The sequence below is a fragment of the Chiloscyllium punctatum genome, chromosome 15 (genome assembly GCF_047496795.1).
Source record: "Chiloscyllium punctatum isolate Juve2018m chromosome 15, sChiPun1.3, whole genome shotgun sequence".
NCBI classification, from domain to species: Eukaryota; Metazoa; Chordata; class Chondrichthyes; order Orectolobiformes; family Hemiscylliidae; genus Chiloscyllium; species Chiloscyllium punctatum.
Genome location: NC_092753.1, coordinates 71,991,552 through 72,011,867, shown reverse-complemented (window position 1 = coordinate 72,011,867; position 20,316 = coordinate 71,991,552). Strand labels below are relative to the sequence as shown.

Below are 20,316 nucleotides of genomic sequence, written 5' to 3'. Positions count from 1 at the left end.
TGCCTCCAGTGAAGTGAAAACAGCCTGGAGAAGAGAGACTGAATAACAGGAAATCATGGCAAGAGAAAGCATCACTAATATCCAATATCAACCCACTGACTCCCACAGCTACCTGGAGGATACATCCTTGCAACCTGCTTCCTGTGAGCACAGTGCCAGTCTCCCAGTTTCTCTGTCTCTGTTACATGTTCTGACGTTGCCGATTTTGACAAGGAAGCCTCTGAAATGTTCACCTTCTACCTCAACCGAGGATTCCCCAGCACCATTGTTGACAGGGCCCTCATCTGGGTCTGGCCCATTGCCTGCAACTTGGCCGTCACCCCCTCTCTCTTCCCTCCAGCAGCCTTGTCCTTACCTACCATCCCACCAGTATTCACATCCAGAAGATCATTAGTTGCCATTTCTGCCACCCCCCCCCCCACCTTGAGATGCCACCAGCAAACACATTTTCCCTTATCCACCTTCCACAAGGACCATTCTCTCTGGGACACCCTGATTCACTCTTCCTTCACTTCCAACATCCCCCCCACTGCACCTGCCCCTGCAATAGCTGAAAGTGCAACACATGCCCATTTCCCTCCTCCTTCCTCAGTAACCAAGGGCTCAAACACACCTTCTAGGTGAAGCAGTGCTTTGCTTGCACTTCTCAATCTAGTCTAATACATTCGCTGCTGACAGTGGTCTCCTCTACATTGGAGAAATGAAGCGTAGACTGGGTGACCGCTTCGCACAAGTGACCCTGAGCTTCTAGTTGCCTGCCACTTCAACACCTCCCTGCTTTCTGATCACTATCTCTGTCTCATATTTGCTACAGTGCTCCAGCGAAGCTCAGCATAAGCTGAAAGAACATCTCATTTTCTGCCTGGTGACCCTGCAGCCCTGTGGACGCAATATAGAGTTCAATAACTTTAGGGCTTGAACTCTCCTATGTCCTACGACCCACCCCCACACACCAGGCCTTGTTACCACTAACTGCTTTTACCCATGATTAGCCACTAACAGTCTCCATTAACAGTGTTCATCCTCCTAGCCAGATCATTATCCACTCCTTTGTTTGTTCAGCTGCTGTTCTGTCTGGCCTCTATACCCATCTATCGTTTATTCCTTACCCCCTCCCCCCGCGCAACTTTCCACTTAAACACCAACATTCTCCTAGCTACCATTGGTTCTGAGGAAGAGTCACTAGACCCGAAATTTCTGTGATTTCTCTTCACAGATGCTACCAGATCTGCTGGGTTTTTCCAGAAAAACCATCATCTCAACAAGTCTTGTGAACTGAGACAATTGAATCCATCTCCCAGGTTTTGTGCCTTCCACCATAATAAGAGTTCAACTGTAGGTACTGAAGTATTGTCCTGTTTAAGCAGAATGATGTGCGAGAAAAGGTGACAGAGAGGGGTCATGGGTAAGTAATTCTGGTTTGAGAACAGAATTGATAACAACAGTTCCAAAAAAAAAGGGAAATAAGCAAAGAGAGGCATATAAAAGATCAGCAGTCTAAGGTTCAGAAGAAAATATTTGAGTGGCCACAAGTTGAGGATAGGAGCAGGTCAAATGAACTGCATGTGGATGAAATGAGAGCAGAGGTTGTGGATGGGGAAGATAGCAAAAAATCTAAGTATGAAGAAACAATCAACTGGTAAGACAACTAACTGAATAGTTCAAAGCTTGTGAAAAGATTTGTATCGGGTGCTCATTGTTGTGGTTCTGTTTGCCGAGCTGGGAATTGGTATTGCAGACATTTTGTCCCCTGTTTAGGTGACGAATGCCGGAGGAAAGATCACAGAAGCGCTTCACAGGAGGCTCCCAAGCACTGAGGATGTCACCTAGACAGGGGACAAAACGTCTGCAGCACAAATTTTCAGCTCGGCGAACAGAACCACAATAACTGAATAGTTACATGGTTCAGTTTTAAGGCGATTTAAGAATAGAAAAAGATGATTCAACTGCAAAAGTCAGCCTTGTAACATGACATTTTAGCTGAATGTTTGCACAGTTACTAATTTTTTAAATTAAGTACAAATAGTAAGTAAAATATGAGAGAAAAGGAATTTATAAAAGGCCTTTTTAAACAAATATGAAAATCAAAATTAGATCGATCAAATGAACTGAGCAAAACCACATTATTTAACTATCTATTCATAATATGTAAGATGCAAATGTTAAATTGACATTCTTGGAATTGGAAAAAAAAATACAAAAAAGACACTTACTTTACATTAACTAGAATGACTAACATGAGAAAGAAAATTAGGAAAGCGTCTGCTTGCTGTAGATACACATCCCACATCAGCTGGGCAACATCTTCTGTACAACAACCAGCAAATAGGCTTGCTCCCTTTAAAACAAGATATAAAAGCACAAATGTTTCATGAATTAAAACTTGTAAAATTTTAAAATCAGTTTTATGTCAATTGATACCCATATTTCAGGAATATAGCTTTAAAAACCTACAAAAAGAATAATAGCTAACTAGCTTATGGCATTATAAAAGAAATAATTTCAACCATCATTTGAACTAGGAAGAGAGCATAATTTTCCTAGATTTTGCTTTTTTTTTGCTGAAGAGTTCTATTTTTCATTGCTCAGTTTAGTCAGCTCTTCAGGTAGGATATTCACAGAAACCTGCACCAGAGTGGGGGCAGGGCTTAGAGGCCAGTACTGGGAGCAGGGAGACATCCTCAACTTGGAACAACAGTGAGAGCAGGGGCCGGGAGGCTTTAATGTCTAGGTGTGAAGTGAAGATTGGGAGAGAATGAGAAGGATAGGAGCAAAGAGCAACTTCAAAATTAAAATGAACCTTATTTTGTTGAACAGGGTGCTTCATTTTACATCTTACATTACTAAGCAGGCAGGTGAGTCTGCCACTTGAGAATGTCTTATTTCTGCTTTCTTCACCACCAAGAGATGGGTTTAATAGGATACTCTGCCTGTACCAAATTGTGAAGAGTAAAATATAAACAAATCAGTCTATGAAAATGGAGTTACGAGAAGCAAAACTGCACTGTTTGCGCAACTGTCAGCCCTGGTTTGGCATCTCATTTTGAATGAGCAGCAATTTCCCCCAGAAAAACATGAGGAACATTGACGTCATTGTCTTTGATATGTATGGCAAACACCATTTCACAGCCACAGCTTTGACTGTTCTGCTTGATAACTGTCTCAAGCTGATCAGACTGTTTGACACAAAAATTTAAACTAATTATCCTTGCCATCCCAGGCCTATTTCCATCGCTTAATGTAGCCAGCTCTATCCCTACCTTGGGTTTCATCAAGGCTTCTGTTACCTCTAGGTTTGACTATTCCAATGAACTTTTGGTTGGCCTCTGACTCTCAACGTGCATACATTAAAAACATTACTGTCCATATTCTCAATTGCCCCAATCACATTGATGAATGAATGTTCCATCTAACATGCAACTGTACAGCAAATGGAATGTATCAGGCAGGAAATAATAGTCTGTAGTGAAGCAATGTTCTCTTAAGATCTGTGTGCTCGCACATGTCAATGTGTTATTCTTAAACAATGTGCCCTGCAATATACCATCCACGTTGCACATAGTAGTTAGGAAACATGCTGCCCATTATTTTGTTTTTGCTGACCAACACTGGTTCTCAGATCAACAATGGCTTGATTTTAAAACTCTCATCTTGGTTTCAAATTCCTTCATTCCTCTCTACCTCTCAGTTCCTCCAGGGCTACAATTTTCTGACTGTGTATTTTTCAGCATTCCTGATTTAATTGCTCCACCATTTGTGATCATGCCTTCAGCTGCCAAGCTGTTAAACTCTGGAATTCCCACCTTAACCCTCTCCCTGTTTCTATTTCCTGTTTTAAAGATGCTGCTTTAAACAGGATACTTAACAAGACCGACCAAAGTAAAGGGAAATAACATTTATCTTGTATGAAAGGAGAACGTATACTTGCCAACCAAGCAGCACTGATTATTAGATGCATTGCCATGAAGAATGCACTGGTTCGTGGTCACTGATAGTTAAATATATCACTCAACGAAACGATGGTCATTTGCACAGATACACTATAATCATGGTGAGCTAAACCTGCTACCATTGTGAGAAACAGTATTCATTGAATTTTGAACTCAGTAAATCATGTTGTTGAATTCAGTTTTAACACATGATCAAATAGGTGGTTTTGCCATGGGATCCCTGTAGGCCCAGCTCAAATCATCTCTGAAGAGTTCCATGGAACGTGTGCTTGATGAAATAACATCTCATGCCCTACGGTTTGGAGGGTTTGTATCTTTTATATAGATATGTTAGCTATAGTTGAATCTGCAGTTACATGTAGGAAAATTCTTAAATGGATTCTAATTGTATGCTCAACTTCGCTTTTGAAACAGCGTTGTCACATGAGCTCCATTCCTCAATATCTTCAGGTGAGAAGGGGTTCTCTACAACTATCCACCACAAACCTACCTGTGTTGGCATTCCTAATATTCTACATACTATAAGACTGGTCTTCTTGATAATCTTATAAGTAGAGACCAAGCCATTTATTCACTAATGGTGGAATGGGCATATAAAAGTAATATAAAATATAATCGTGTAAAATAATTGCTACCTGTCTGCAAGAAGTTTGCACACTCTCCCCTTGTCTGCATACATTTCATGTGGGTGCTCTGGTTTCCTCCCACAGTCCAACAGGTTTGCAGTTCAGATGGATTCTCCATGCTAAAGTGCCCATAATGTCCACAGATGTGGAGGCTAGGTGGATTAGCAATGGGAAATGCAGGGCTACAGGTATTGCAGGAGGGGAAAATGAAAGGACAGTCTGGGTGAGATGCTCTTCAGAGGGTTGGTGTTGACCTGCTTCCATACTGTAGGGATTCTATACTACTTCCACAGCTCATTTCCCAAATTTGTGAACTGGCTTCTGCCTGTCATTTTTGGGCCTGAAAAAGTGCCAAGTCTAACCCAAATTAAGATATCTTAAAAATTTGAGCAATAGGTGAAACTAGTGGTTTTATGCTGCTCCTATGCAGTAGTAACACAAGTGGTGGTCACCACTATTTGGATGCTGCCATCAAGCCAAAAGGACATTCTGCCAGTCACACAAACGACTAACGTGGTGTATGACGCCATGTAGGCTTACAACCTAAGATTGTATCAAATGGCACATCTTACCTGCTGGTTACATCAAGCAAGGTACTGACCATACTCAACCAGCCTGCACTTCCAAAATTTGGAACAGTGCCCAGCATGAGATACAATTGCATGGTTGGTTTATTTAGCAAAAGCTGTCCAGACGTTTTGAAGAATTATGGATTAGTGGTGCTGGAAGAGCACAGCACTTCAGGCAGCATCCAAGGAGCAGCAAAATCGATGTTTCAGGTAAAAGCCCTTCATCAGGAATAAAGGCAGAGAGCCTGAAGTGTGGAGAGATAAGCTAGAGGAGGGTGGGGGTGGGGAGAAAGTAGCAGAGTACAATATGTGAGTGAGGAGGGGATGAAGGTGATAGGTCAGGGAGGAGAGGGTGGAGTGGATAGGTGGAAAAGGAGATAGGCAGGTAGGACAAGTCATGGGGACAGTGCCGAGCTGGAAGTTTGGAACTAGGGTGAGGTGGGGGGGAAGGGGGAAAATGAGGAAACTGTTGAAGTCCACAATGATGCCCTGGGGTTGAAGTGTTCCGAGACAGAAGATGAGGCATTCTTCCTCCAGGCGTCTGGTGGTGAGGGAGCGGCGTGAAGGAGGCCCAGGACCTCCATGTTCTCGGCAGAGTGGGAGGGAGAGTTGAAATGTTGGGCCACAGGGCAGTGTGGTTGATTGGTGCAGGTGCCCTGGAGATGTTCCCTAAAGCGCTCTGCTAGGAGGCGCCCAGTCTCCCCAATCTAGAGGAGACCACATCAGGAGCAACGGATCCAATAAATGATATTAGTGGATGTGCAGGTAAAACTTTGATGGATGTGGAAGGCTCCTTTAGGGCCTTGGATAGAGGCGAGGGAGGTGGTGTGGGTGCAGGTTTTACAGTTTCTGTGTTGGCAGGGGAAGGTGCCAGGATGGGAGGGTGGGTTGTAGGGGGCGTGGACCTGACCAAGTAGTCACGGAGGGAACGGTCTTTGCAGAAGGCGGAAAGGGGTGGGGAAGGAAATATATCCCTGGTGGTGGGGTCTTTTTGGAGGTGGTGGAAATGTTGGCGGATGATTTGGTTTATGTGAAGGTTGGGAGGGTGGAAGGTGAGCACCAGGGGCATTCTGTCCTTGTTACAGTTGGAGGGGTGGGGTCTGAGGGTGGAGCGGCGGGATGTGGACGAGATGCGTTGGAGGGCATCTTTAACAACGTGGGAAGGGAAATTGCGGTCTCTAAAGGAGGAGGCCATCTGGTGTGTTCTGTGGTGGAACTGGTCCTCCTGGGAGCAGATAGGGCGGAGGCGGAGGAATTGGGAATACGGGATGGCATTTTTGCAAGAGGTAGGGTAGGAAGAGGTATAATCCAGGTAGCTGTGGGAGTCGGTGGGTTTGTAAAAAAGGTCAGTGTCAAGTCGGTCGTCATTAATGGAGATGGAGAGGTCCAGGAAGGGGAGGGAGGTATCAGAGATGGTCCAGGTAAATTTAAAGGTCAGGGTGGAATGTGTTGGTGAAGTTGATGAATTGCTCAACCTCTTTGCGGGAGCAGGAGGGGGCGCCAATGCAGTCATCAATGTAGCGGTGGAAGAGGTGGGGAGTGGTGCCGGTGTAATTACGGAAGATCAACTGCTCTACGTAGCCAACAAAGAAACAGGCATAGCTGGGGCTCATACGTGTGCCCATAGCTACCCCTTTGGTCTGGAGGAAGTGGGAGGATTCGAAGGAGAAATAGTTAAGGGTGAGGCAGCCTCCTTTTTTAGAGACCGCAATTTCCCTTCCCACGTGGTTAAAGATGCCCTCCAACGCATCTCGTTCAAATCCCGCCCCTCTGCCCTCAGACCCCACCCCTCCAACCGTAACAAGGACAGAACGCCCCTGATGCTCAACTTCCACCCTACCAACCTTCGCATAAACCAAATCATCCGCCGACATTTCCGCCACCTCCAAAAAGACCCCTCCACCAGGGATATATTTCCCTCCCCACCCCTTTCCGCCTTCCGCAAAGACCGTTCCCTCCGTGACTACCTGGTCAGGTCCACACCCCCCCTACAACCCACCCTCCCATCCTGGCACCTTCCTCTGCCACCACAGGAACTGTAAAACCTGTGCCCACACCTCCTCCCTTACCTCTATCCAAGGCCCTAAAGGAGCCTTCCACATCCAAAGTTTTACCTGCACATCCACTAATATCATTTATTGTATCCGTTGCTCCCGATGCGGTCTCCTCTAGATTGGGGAGACAAGGCGCCTCCTAGCAGAGCACTTTAGGGAACATCTCCAGGACACCTGCACCAAACAACCACACCGCCCCGTGGCCCAACATTTCAACTCCCCCTCCTACTCTGCTGAGGACATGGAGGTCCTGGGCCTCCTTCACCGCCACTCCCTCACCACTCAACGCCTGGAGGAAGAATGCCTCATCATCTGCCTCAGAACACTTCAACCCCAGGGTATTAGTGTGGACTTCAACAGTTTCCTCATTTCCCCTTCCCCCACCTCACCCTAGTTCCAAACTTCTAGCTCAGCACTGTCCCCATGACTTGTCCTACCTGCCTATCTCCTTTTCCACCTATCCACTCTACCCTCTCCTCCCAAACCTATCATCTTCATCCCCTCCCCCACTCACCTATTGCCCTCTATGCTACTTTCTCCCCACCCCCACTATGCTTCAGACTCTCTGCCTTTATTCCTGATGAAGGGCTTTTGCCCAAAACATCAATTTCACTGCTCCTTGGATGCTGCCTGAACTGCTGTGCTCTTCCAGCACCACTAATCCAGAATCTGGTTTCCAGCATCTGCAGTCATTGTAATTCTTCAAAAAGGTAAAAACAATGACAATCAAATTCGGATCATAACTCAGGCTCAGTGTGGCAGTGTGTGTACTGGAAGTTATATATATTAATACACAGGGCCATATACTTTGTAAACAGAAAGAACATGCATATAAACTGCATCTGTTTTAACTCATCAAAAAAAAAAGGCGACAGCCATTCTTTGGTTCAGCTGTCAGGGTAATGCCTTCATAGAGTCAATATGTCAAGTTCAAAAGATAAGCAAAGCTTTGCAAAGACACCAAAATTAGAGGTGTAATGGACAGTGATGAAGGTTACCTCAGAGTACAAAGGGATCTTTATCAGATGGGCCAATGGGTTGAGGAGTAGCAGATGGAGTTTAATTTAGGTAAATTGAGGTGCTGCATTTTGGAAAAGCAAATTAGAGCAGGACTCATACACTTAATGGTAAGGTGCAAGGGAGTATTGCTGAACAAAGAAACTTTGGCGTGCAGGTTCATAGTTCCTTGAAAGTAGAGTGGCAGGTATATAGGATAGTGAAGATTATGTTTAATACACTTTCCTTAATTGGTCAGAGCATGGAGTATAGGAGTTGGAAGTCATGTTGCTGCTGTACAGGACATTGGTTAGGCCACTTTTGGAATATTGCGTGCAATTCTGGTCTCCTTCCTTTCAGGAGGGTGTTGTGAAACTTGAAAGGGTTCAGAAAAGATGTACAATGATGTTGCCAGGGTTGGAGGATTTGAGCTATAGGGAGAGGCTGTTTTCCCTGGAGTGTCAGAGGCTGAGGGGTGACCTGATAGAGGTTTATAAAATCATGAGGGGTATGGATTGGATAAATCGACAAAGTCTTTTACAGGGCATAGGTTTAGATCGAGAGGGGAAAGACATAAAAGGGTACCTAAGGGGCAACTTTTTCCACACAGTGTGTTGGGGGATGTAATGAGCTGTCAGAGGACGTGGTGGAGGCTGGTACAGTTACAACATTTAAAAAGGCATCTGGACGGGTATATGAATAGGAGGGGTTTAGAGGGATATGGGCCAAGTGCTGGCAAATGCGACTAGATTCGGTTAGGATATCTGGTCAGCATGAACGAGTTGGATCGAAGGGTCTGTTTCCATGCTGTACATCTTTACGACTCTAGAACACAGTCATAGAATCCCTACAGTATGGAAGCAGGCCATTCAGCTCATCCACAGACTCTTCAACGAGCATCCCACCCTGAAATCCTGCATTTCGGTTGACTAATCCATCTAAACTACACATCCCGGCATGCTATTGGCAATTTAGCATGGCCAATCCACCTAACGGGCTCATTTTTGGACTGTGGGAGGAAACCCATGCAGACACAGGCCAAATATGCAAACTCCACATAATCACCCAAAGGAGTAATCACCTGGTCCCATAGCAGTGCTAATCACTGAGGCACTATGCAATCACTAACTGGCACATTCTCATGACAATGCGTCTACTAATAAGAGCCAACTTGATAACCAATCAGCACACACCTCTCATACAGTACACACTCTCTTTTCCCCTCAGTTTGGTATTTCTTGAAAATTGCCCTGATGAGTGAAAGACAAAAAAGCTTTGGAAAATGGTACCATTTTTCAGCGATACTCAGGTTCTGTACTACCAATTGGCTGATTACACTATCCTATGTCATGCTGGAGTGGTCAGATGATTGTAGCACAATGAAATGTTTTGATGGGTAGAAACGTGAAAGATAACTTGAATTCTCAAATAATTTACTGGTAGCCTGTGATGTTAGAATTTATACCAGCAGCCACTAGTTTGAGAAAAGCCAAGGATATGGTCCAGTACAGAAATTTATTTAGGTGGATATAAAACAAGAAAATATTAATTAAAAGCAAAATAATCAAAACAATTTTCCCCACTTTGGCAAAGGATATATAAAGGTCTGCATAATGAACTTAAGACTAATACTTGTCAGGTTCTATTAAATAATGAAAATACATATTTTTTAAACATATCAGTTAACTGTAAAACTGTACATCCAAAACTTAAAAGACTAGTCTAAATTGCCAGCTGGGTTGGAAAATGGGCCTACAACTAACTGAACTGAATTTTATGAAAAATATACTTCTGTGCATCATTATTGTATCCACACGTAGAAGATTTTGACAAACCGTTCAAAAAGGGGTTTTATGCTACGTAGTGGCTGGCATGTTGAAAAATGCATTTTTCTTTCAAAAACAGATATATTTACCCAGTTGATTGCATAGGAGTCTGGAGTAATTTTCTTTGTGTCAAGAAAAGAGCAAAGCTCTGGTTCATGATATTGCAGAAGAAGCCTGAAGAGGTGGAATGGTCGACCTTTGGGGATACAATCTCTGTTTAAAAAAATATTCCAATGTTGAAAACAAAACTTCAACTTGGCATGCAATTATCTATGTCAGCAGGCATTTCATTTAATACTATCACAATGAAAGTAATCAACTAGCACCAATCAATTAATTGGCACTGCAAAGTCAAAAATGGAGACATGTTGACCACATGCTATACAAAACTGGTTCAGCTGATATGTATGTTCTTACCGAGGTATATATTTATTCATGATGGCATAAAAACAGTTATACAAATCATTTCGTGGTAACTGGAGTGGAATAAGAGGTTTAAGTAAGTCAGTCCAGCCAAGACTCTGCATATACGTGATATTTCGGGATTTGCAGTAGAATGTGATCACAGACTCAATATCTGAAAGTAATTGTGCCTTTTCCTCTTCTGGTACTGCAAGATAGTCTATAGGTTAGAAAAAACAAAATATTAACAGTCAAAATTATGGGACATAATTTTAGAGCTGCATTATGCTAAGCCTTTGAAGCTTTATGGAAAGGAAAGAAAAAGGTCTAGTCCTTGTAAACCAAAAAACGCACTTAGCACACATTTCTACATAGGAAGATAGAAGTAATGGGGCTACCAGGATATGTGAAATGAGAGGCAGGATTATTCCTTTGATTATTGGCTATAGTGACCAAAGCTAGAGTTACCTAAAATGCCAGCTTGCATACCTTTTTTCAACAATACATACCTTTGTGACGGACCAGACCAAACCCCAGCAAAATATATTAAGACAGCCTAGACCCTAACTTTCTCTTATTTCAAAGGCAAATGCCAGCTGCTGCATTCAGGATGCAATCGAATTGGTCAAACTATTAGATTTGAAGCAAAACACATTTTATTCATACGCTATTATTAAAATACAACAAAGAAGAAATTGTAATAACTTAACTCTATTGGAAAACTTAGAGTAATAGACTATTTACCTAGACAGTAACTGTTCTAATATAGTAACATCTCAAACACATCCCTGCCAAAGGCAAATTCTGTAAAACAGATGGTTTCACAAGTCTACCAGCAGGAATCGAACCCCTGCTTCTAGCTGTAACCGAGACGAAAAACAGCTTCCACATCCAGCTTCAAGAGGCCAGCAGCTGCTGCTGAAAACTAAAACGAAAAATCCTAGTTCTACGGTTGATCCACCCCACAATAGATTGCTTCTATTGTTCCTATTTTTAAAACAAAAAATGAACCCGAGGCTTCAAAAGCTTTTTACTTTTTGAGCTTTTAATTGATAACTTGTCACCTCGGTCTTAAAACCTCTCCAAAAAGAACAAACAAAATACACCTCTTAAAGCAATAATCTCATCCTATCTCTACGTAAATTAAACCACCAGAATTTAACAAAATTTATATCACTTGATCATCTTTTCTGCAGCAATTGTGCGAGAGATTGCCATGCCACAATGGCACAGAGTAATACTAGGTAAATGCAACACAGAATTGACCACATGACAAAACAATACCTCATGAGATGCAAGGCTGCTACCGATTTGAACATAGTCAGAGAAATCAGGGCATGAAAGACTGTACCAGAAAATAACGAATGCAGAATAGGTACCAACAGAAGTAGACAAGTATATGAAAAAAAAAATGAAAAGGATGGGAGGAAGGAGTGAATGGGACTAAGTGGATAGGACTTTTTGTCCAGAGAAACTGTACATGCAACTGGCCATTATGGCCTCATGTGCTGCAAAATTCTATTTCTCCCTCAACTTTCAGAATTTTAAAGCCAAAACTGACACAGCCAGCCATAATTTCTCAATTTTATCTAGTTTTTACTTTCACTCTTTTCAATGTGGTTGATGGTCTGCACTGAGGACCTCTCAATCATAATTCATATTGTATCATTTTTATTGTTTGTATTTTTGATTGTCAACTGAAGTGGAAAGAGAATGGTTTTAAAAACCAAAGATGTTTGGAGGATTGTTGCAGATTTTAAAAGTAATCCAATATTCATTGCAAGTACACGACACAGTGGTTAGCACTGCTGCCTCACAGCGCCAGACACCCGGGTTCAATTCCCGCCTCAGGCGACTGACTGTGTGGAGTTTGCACATTCTCCCCATGTCTGCGTGGGTTTCCTCCGGGTGCTCCAGTTTCCACCCACAGTCCAAAAATGTGCAGGTTAGGTGAATTGGCCACGCTAAATTGCCTGTAGTCTTAGATGAAGGGGTAAATGTAGGGGAATGGAGATGGGTGGGTGCGCTTTGGCGGGTTGGTGTGGACTTGTTGGGCCGAAGGGCCTGTTTCCACACTAAGTAATCTAATCTACAGTTTACATAACTGATTGTACAAGCAGCATTGGAGGTGGAGTATGCAGATGAGCTGGAGCCAAGCGAGTGTACAATGGAGCTTTGGCTGATAAATAGCTGGATTAGAGTGGTGCTGGAAAAGCACAGCAGTTCAGACAGCATCCAAATAGCAGGAAAAATCGACGTTTCGGGCAAAAGCCCTTCATCAGGAATACAGCAGCTGACTGGTCTATAAACTAGTGACCAATTATTGATGACAAGAGCTTCTGCTTGCCAACAACTATGGGATTGCACACAAATGCTAGATAATGGCCATCTCAAACAAGCTAAGATCTAACTAATGCCCTTCAACAGCATTCCCATTCTCCCCTTGGCTCTACAGACAGAAAAGCATTATATTAGCACTAGGAAGCCTAGTAGGTATGGACACTATACCCCTCTCAAATTATTAAATCATGTTGGATACTGTTGTGGGGGGTAGCCTCTCGGGGAAAGCAGCAAGACCCAAGTTTGTGGCACAATGGTTGACTCTGCTGCACAGCAAGGGAAAGAAAGAAAAACTGGGAGGGGTTTAGTGATAGGGAATTTGATTAATAGGGGAACTGTCAGGCAGTGTGGTTGCAAATGAGACTCTCAAATGATATATTGACTTGCTCGTGGCTGGGTAACAGAATGGCTGCAGGGTCAACAGCCAACAGTTTTAGGATGTTAGTACCAATGACATAGATCAAAAGAAATGAGGTCTACCAATAGGAATTGAGAGAGCTGGGTAGAATGAGAGAGGGGTGGGGGCATTGCATTATTGATAAAGGAGACCATTACAACAATAATGAGGGAGAATGGCTCAGAAGACTCTTCACGAGGCCATCTGGCTCAAACTTGGAAATTAAAAAAAGGACGATCACTTTGCTAGGATTATACAACAGGCCTTCCAACAGTCAGAGAAAGATCGAGTGTGAGACAATAGCGATATAGTTGTCGGGGATTTCAACTTTGTTAACATTAACTGGAATTGCATCAGTATAAAAATGATTAGACAGGGTAGAATTTTGAAGTGCGAACAGGAGAGCTTTTTATGCCAGTATGTAGTCAGCCTTTCTGGACGGGGGTTAGTGTCAGGCCTAATCTAGAGAATGAAACTGGTCAAGTGGCTAAACTATCAATGGGCATCTTGGGGAGAGTGACAATAACACCCATAAGTATAGTGCAGAAGCCAACAGTCTAAACAGGGGAAAGGCCAATTTCAATATCAAGAGACAAATTGACAGTCATACTGGGAGCAGCTATGTGTAGGTGAGTCTGCATTCAGAAAGTGGGAGTCTTTTAAAAGTATAGTGTATGTTCTGGGCCAGTATGTTCCTCGACAAATGAAGGATGACAGGCAAGGGCAGCAGGTCCACAGAACCCTGAATGTCAAGGGTTATTGTGAGTTTCCATTACAAACAGGGAAGTTCTCCAGGTGCTGTGTGTGAGGTGATGTTTAAAAAAGAAATTAAGAGGGCAAAGAGGGGCCATGAAATATCTTTGACAGATAGGATTAAAGAAAACACCAAAGTATTTTATAAGTACATTAAATACAATAGTAAGACCAGGGAAAGAATAGGGCCTATTAGAGAGGAGGAAACTCAGTCACGGAGGCAGAGGCAGCGGCAGCAGCTGGGGGCCCAGACCAGGGACTTTGCCAGTCACTCATAAGGCAGTTAGTGTGTCCAAGCAGAACTCTGGTGGTCAGCTGCATCGTAGAAGAGGCTGGGGGCCCAGAGTGGGACCATAGTGGCCTGTAGCGAGGCAGGTGGCAAGCCCAGATGGTGGACAGCGGTGAGACAGCAGCGCAGATGCACAGGCATCAAGAGACGAAGCTCAGCACGGGGAAGAGATCGAGCCCTTGTGGGGAAAGCCACATGTGATGCTACAGCAGGGCCCAAAGTTAGAAGAGTGTAATTTGAAACTTTAATTTTATTTCTTATTTATTACTTTACATGGAAAAGAATTAAATGTTGAACTTTTAACTTCGTTCTTAAGTTTTCTACTTTTTATTTAAGATTTATTATCTATGTACCTAAGATTGCACTTTGAATGGCAACGTCGTAAACTTTTCACTGTACACCTGTATCCCTATACTTGGGTCCATGTGACAATTCCACTCAATTCAAATGGGCAATCTGCACAGAGCCAGTGACATTAGATGAAGAAATGAACATTTCCCATCTGTACTAACAACGATGACAGACGTTACATCTGGAGATTTTAGTTGGAATGGAGCTCTAGAGATTAGATCAATACTACATTTGTGTTAAGATTAATAGGGAGGAGGTATTAAATGTTTTAGCAGGCATAAATGTGCATTATTCCCCTGGGCCTGATGAGATGCATCCCAGGCTGCTATGCGAGTCAAGGTAGGAGATTGCTGGGGCTCTGGTGAAGACATATAACACATCGCTAGCCACATGTGAGGTGCCAAGTGATAGTTTATGTGCTTTCTTTGTTCAAGAAGTGCAGCAGGGATATCCCAGATAATTACAGACCAGTTATTTTGACGTCAGTAATGAGAAAATTATTGGAAAAAGTTCTGAAGGATAAGATACACTAACACGTGGAAAGGCAGGGATTGATCAGAGATAGTCAGCAGAGATTTGTTGGAGGGAAATCCTTCTGACTAATTCAACTGAGAGCTTTTGAAAAGGTGACTAAATATATTTATGTGGTAGTGCAGTTGACATGAATTTCACTAAGGCCTTTGGCAAGGTACCACATGGAAGGCTGGTCCAAAAAACAAGATGCCATGGAATTCAAGGCAATTTGACATTGGATCCAAAATTGGCTTGCAATTAGGAGGCTGAAGGGCTGTTGTTGTGATTGGAAGCCTGTGACCAGTGCTGTGCCACAGGGATCAGTGCTGACACCCTTACTATTTGATACGATTTAATTTGGATGGCAGATGGAGCGTATTCCTGATAAGTGTGACAAGATACATTTTTTGAGGTCGAATAAGGGAAGGATACAAGGAATTTGTAGCTCCCTGGGGAGTACTGAGGATCTTGGGGATGTTGATGTACAAGCCCCTAAACCCCTGAAGGTGTCAGCACAGGTAGGCAGGGATGTGGAGGCATACAGGATAACTGCTTTCATTAGCTGGTATGTAGAAGAAAGAAGCAAGGAAGTCTTGTCACAACTTTACAAAACTTTGGTTAGGCTACAGATGGAATACAGTACATGGTCCTGATTGCTGCACTATTGGAAGGATGTGATTGCACTGGAGTGGATGCAGAGGAGATTCACCGGGATGTTGCCAGTTATGAGGAGAGACTGGATAGACTTGGTTTGTTTTCCCTGGAGGAGAAGAGACTGAGGAGTCAATCTGATGGAGATAAACAAAATTATGAGGGGCATATGCAGAGTGGATAGCGAGAATCATTTCCCCACGGCAAATGTGCTAAAGACCAAATGGCATAAGTTTAAGGTGATGAGAAATGATTTAGATGGGACTGGAGGAAGACTGTTTATCACCCACAAATTGGTAGAAACATGCAACACATTGCCTGAGAGGGTGATGCAGGCAGGTTCCTTCACAGTATTTAACATGCATCTGAACATAGTCGGCTTTGGACCAAGTGCAGACAAATAGGATTAGTATAGTTTGGTGTTTGTTGGTTGACACAGACATGATGGGTCAAAGGGCCTGTTTCTATGCTGCATAACTGTGTGACCAGTACTTTAAAGTTCCCTTCCAAGATACACACTATCTTGACTTCAAACTATCTCCGTGTGCCTTCACTAATGCTAGGTGAAAATCCTGCAAGTTCCTCCCTCACAGCATTGTGGACGTTCCTACACCCCAAGGACTAGACTGATTCCTCACTATCACCTTCTATAGGACAATTAAGGATGGCTAATTAATAGCGGCTAGCTAGTGATGACCATATCCCATCAGTAATTTAAAATCTGGAGTCACAAACACCCTGATTTACATAAGTTACTTAATTCACTCACCAATGAGTTTTTGGCAGTCGTCCTGTATTAATGTCTGTTCAGGTAGATCTAGAGATCCATCCCATGATCCTAAGCTGCCCACTTTCCCTGCTACATTTAGTGAAATCTGAAATGTACAATGGGTTAAAATGTAAAAGATCAAAGGAAAGAAATTCAATGGATATAATATGTTTCACATTTAAATGCTTTTTGTAGACAAACTTGGCAGATAATTGATAATATGGCAAAACCTATAATGAATGAGAGAAATGACCTGTAATCTGATATTTGTAGTGTTGTTGAGACACAAATATCATCTAGAATGCAGAGAAAATTTCCATGGCTCTTCTCTGAACAATTCCATTGGATCTTTTACATTTTCTGAGCAAGCTATGTTTACAATAGGGCAATCCCTCTATACTGTGAAATAAAATCAATTTTCTGTAGACAAGTCTGCTGTGAAATCCAGCGCCTGTGAAAATCATAACAGTTAAGGCTAAAGATAGTCTATCATGGATTACATTTGATGCTACCTAGAAGCATGAGCAGAAAAAATGTTACAATTGTTTTAATAGGTAACTCAAATTGGTTCAAGAATCAGTTGTCTATCCAGTTATTGAGCAGGGGAAAGACACTATGAAGCTGAAGTGATGCTGCTGGCAGATGCACTGAAGTTGGACCTCAGCAAAGTGCATGGGCAAGTTGTTTGGCAGTTCCACACTTTTGGGGCTAGGGAAATTCCGCAGCTCATCAAATCAGTTAGACTGTTAAATGACAGTTAGAGAAAACAATACACAGTTGAATGGAAAGGGGAAAAAAAAAGGAGGAAAGAAAGAGAGTTGAAGCTGAAGACAGTGTTTGCTTGGTGCAGTTGAAAAATCCAGAACCAGTTCATCGAAATTTGTAATCTGTCAAGAAGCTGAGAATGTGTAGTTAAGTAGGTGCTCATGAATTCTGCAAAAATTGGTAGAGGGGATTCAATGATCAAAACATGAGCAGTCTTTGAGGCAGTCTGAGTTGGAGATGTTTGACAACATTCTGACATTAAATCTTTAAGTGTGAAGGCTTGGTATCTCTTGAGAAAGAGGCAAGCTTGATGAAAAAACAGAATCCTGGAAAATCTCAGCCATTTTGCAGCATCTGTGGACAGAGAACAGTTAACATTTCAAGTCCAGTAGATTCTCTCAGAACAGCATTGAAGACAATTGGACTCAGTGTTAACTCATTTCTCTATCCACAGATGCTGCAAGACCTGCTGAGTGGATAGAGAAATGAGTTAACACTAAGTCTGGTCTTCTTCAGTACTGTTGTGAAGAGAATCTACTGGACTTGAAATGTTAACTCTGTCGCTCTCTCTCTCTCCACAGATGCTGCTCAACCTGGCGAGATCCTGTCTCAGATTTCCAGCATCTTTTTGCTATTAAAACTTTAATAAGGTTTGGCTGAAATGGATCTGACTTGACTGCATCAGCTATTTAATATGACCTGTGGGATTTAATTTTAAATGTTTGAATATAAATTGCACATACATCCAGTAGATTATTTTTCAAACTCTGGACAATAAAGTTTATGTCCTTTGTTCAAAACTACAAAATCTTGCAGCTTTATTCTCTAAGTTTGTGGAATCTCAAACTTCATTCAATTTAAAACAAAAATTTTTGGTTTCTAACAAGATAGTCTAGCTAATGATAGCTTTGATTATTCATTCAAAACTGAATGTTAGGACTGGAATCCATGACATTTAAGTCGTAGCTGAGTGCTTTGCTAAGGCAAGGCATGCCTAATAGAATCAGACGACCCTGCAGAAGCAGACTTCCCATTAAACACTTAGTATGCCTCTCTCAAATAAATGACATTTCAATTTAATAGAAATAGGAGGAAACAGAACCCAAATTAATGCATAATGAAACAAGCTGTGTATTTCAGTTTACTTTGCAGAAACATCTTCTAAAGTTATAATCTTTTACTGGGGTACAGTTTCATGGTGTGGGAACAGGAGAAATCCATTTCCTCTCTCAAACCTGCTTTATAGATCATGGATGGTCTGCATCCTAAATTCAAACATTGAGCTGAAATCGATATCACTTAATATTTTTGGCAAGCAAAATATATATGAAAGTAAGATTGACATTTACTAATTGAGCTAGCATCTATTGCTTTGTGGAACATCGTGTCAGCTTCGACCATTCATGAAGAGGAAGTATTGATTACCTTCTCTGAATGGACCAGCTCAGATTTTAAGATTGCTCCTCTGCCCTGGACAAGCCCACGGGCAGAAAACAAAACCCCTGCCTGTCCTACATATTCCTGTCAAATCAATTTTCAAATTTCTATATACCAATTAATACAATCATAGTTATGTAATATCTTCTCATATTATAATCCTTGGTAATAATCTGGTAAATAGACTCCACATGCCTTCTGAAGTCACAATTTCGCAGCACACAGGCTCATCATAATCAAGATCTCCGCTTGCAACGGAGCAAGAAACAAAGCATTAAATAATGTACATTTAATATCCCAAGAGAGATGGAGAGATGGAATTATTTTGTAATAGTCTCTGGATAGTCAGAGGCCAGGCCGTACCCTTAAAAGTATCTTACAGGACCCCTCAGAAGTCCTAAGATGGTAATTATTCAGGAAATGTCCAACAGTTACCGGAATGTGGAACCCCTTTAAAAAAAATCCCCAATTTGGAGTTAAAGTCCAAGTTGAGACCTGTTTTAAATTCACCAATTGCAGAACTGACCCCTGGAGTGGTACTAGGTGAAAGTGAGGACTCCAGATGCTGGAGAGTCAGAGTCATAAAGTGTGGTGCGGAAAAGCACAGCAGGTGAGGCTGCATCTGAGGAACAGGACAGTTGACACTTTGGGCATAAGTCCTTTCTGATGAAGGGCTCATGCCTGAGACTTCGAATGACCTGCTCCTTGGATGCTGCCTGACCTGCTGTGCTTTATCAGCAGCACACGTTTTGATCCTGGAGTCCCTGTCTTGTTAAGCAGGAATACAAAACTCATGGTGCCTCTCTCCATTCTTCCAAAAGTGGCTTTCAATTAAGTGCTCTTGTGGTGCAGTGGTAGTGTCTTCCTATGGGTCAGAGAGTCTGGGTTCAAGTCCTACCTGCCTTCACATTGTGCCTTTCTATGTCCAAACAGCTGGATTAAAAATGCTTGGGAAAGGTCTGCAATAGAGTCCACCTGCCCCAAATGTCAATCAGAGGTGTAGTGAACAGTGAAAAAGGTTACCTCAGAGTACGAGCTCTTGATCAAATGGACCAATGGGCTGAGGAGCAGCAGATTGAGTTTAATTTAGATAAATGTAAGCTGTTGCATTTTGGAGAATGGCAAATCAGGGAAGGACTTGTACACTTAATGGTAAGGTCTTGGGCAGTGTTGCTGAATAAAGAGACCTTGGAGTGCAGTTTCATAGGTCCTTGAGCCACAAATAGATACAATAGTGAAGGCAGCATTTGGTATGCTTGCCTTTCTTGGTGAGTGCATTGAATATAGGAGTTGGGACGTCATGTGTCAGTACTAAACACTGATTAGGCTACTTCAAAATACTGAGTGTAATTCTGGTGTACGTACTATAGGAAGGATGTTGTTCAACTTGAAAGGGTTCAGAAAAGATTTACAAGGACATTGCCTGGGTTGGAGGATTTGGGTAAAGGGAGAGGCTGAATAGGCTGGGGCTGTTTCCCCTGGAATGACAGAGGCTGAGGGGTGATCTTAGAGAGGTTTTTAAAATCATGAGGTGCATGGATAGGATAAACAGACCCAGGTGGGGGAGTCCAGAACTAGAGGGCATTGGATTAAGATGAGAGGGGAAAGATTTAAAAGAGACCTAACGG

At 42.5% G+C, this 20,316-nt stretch overlaps 1 protein-coding gene across 3 annotated transcripts in view; it reads right to left on the bottom strand.

The window, feature by feature from the left end:
* tbc1d23 (TBC1 domain family, member 23) overlaps nucleotides 1-20,316 on the bottom strand; it is an 81,530-nt gene that overhangs the window by 41,884 nt on the left and 19,330 nt on the right. For 2 of the 3 annotated variants that reach the window (XM_072585439.1, XM_072585440.1), the window contains exons 3-6: nucleotides 16,487-16,592; nucleotides 10,439-10,643; nucleotides 10,111-10,234; nucleotides 2,214-2,338 (exon numbers count right to left, since the gene is read on the bottom strand). In XM_072585439.1, the coding sequence (XP_072441540.1) occupies nucleotides 2,214-2,338; nucleotides 10,111-10,234; nucleotides 10,439-10,643; nucleotides 16,487-16,592 (560 nt within the window). The remainder of the gene's footprint in view (nucleotides 1-2,213; nucleotides 2,339-10,110; nucleotides 10,235-10,438; nucleotides 10,644-16,486; nucleotides 16,593-20,316) is intronic. The other variant, XM_072585441.1, reaches the window with a different exon arrangement.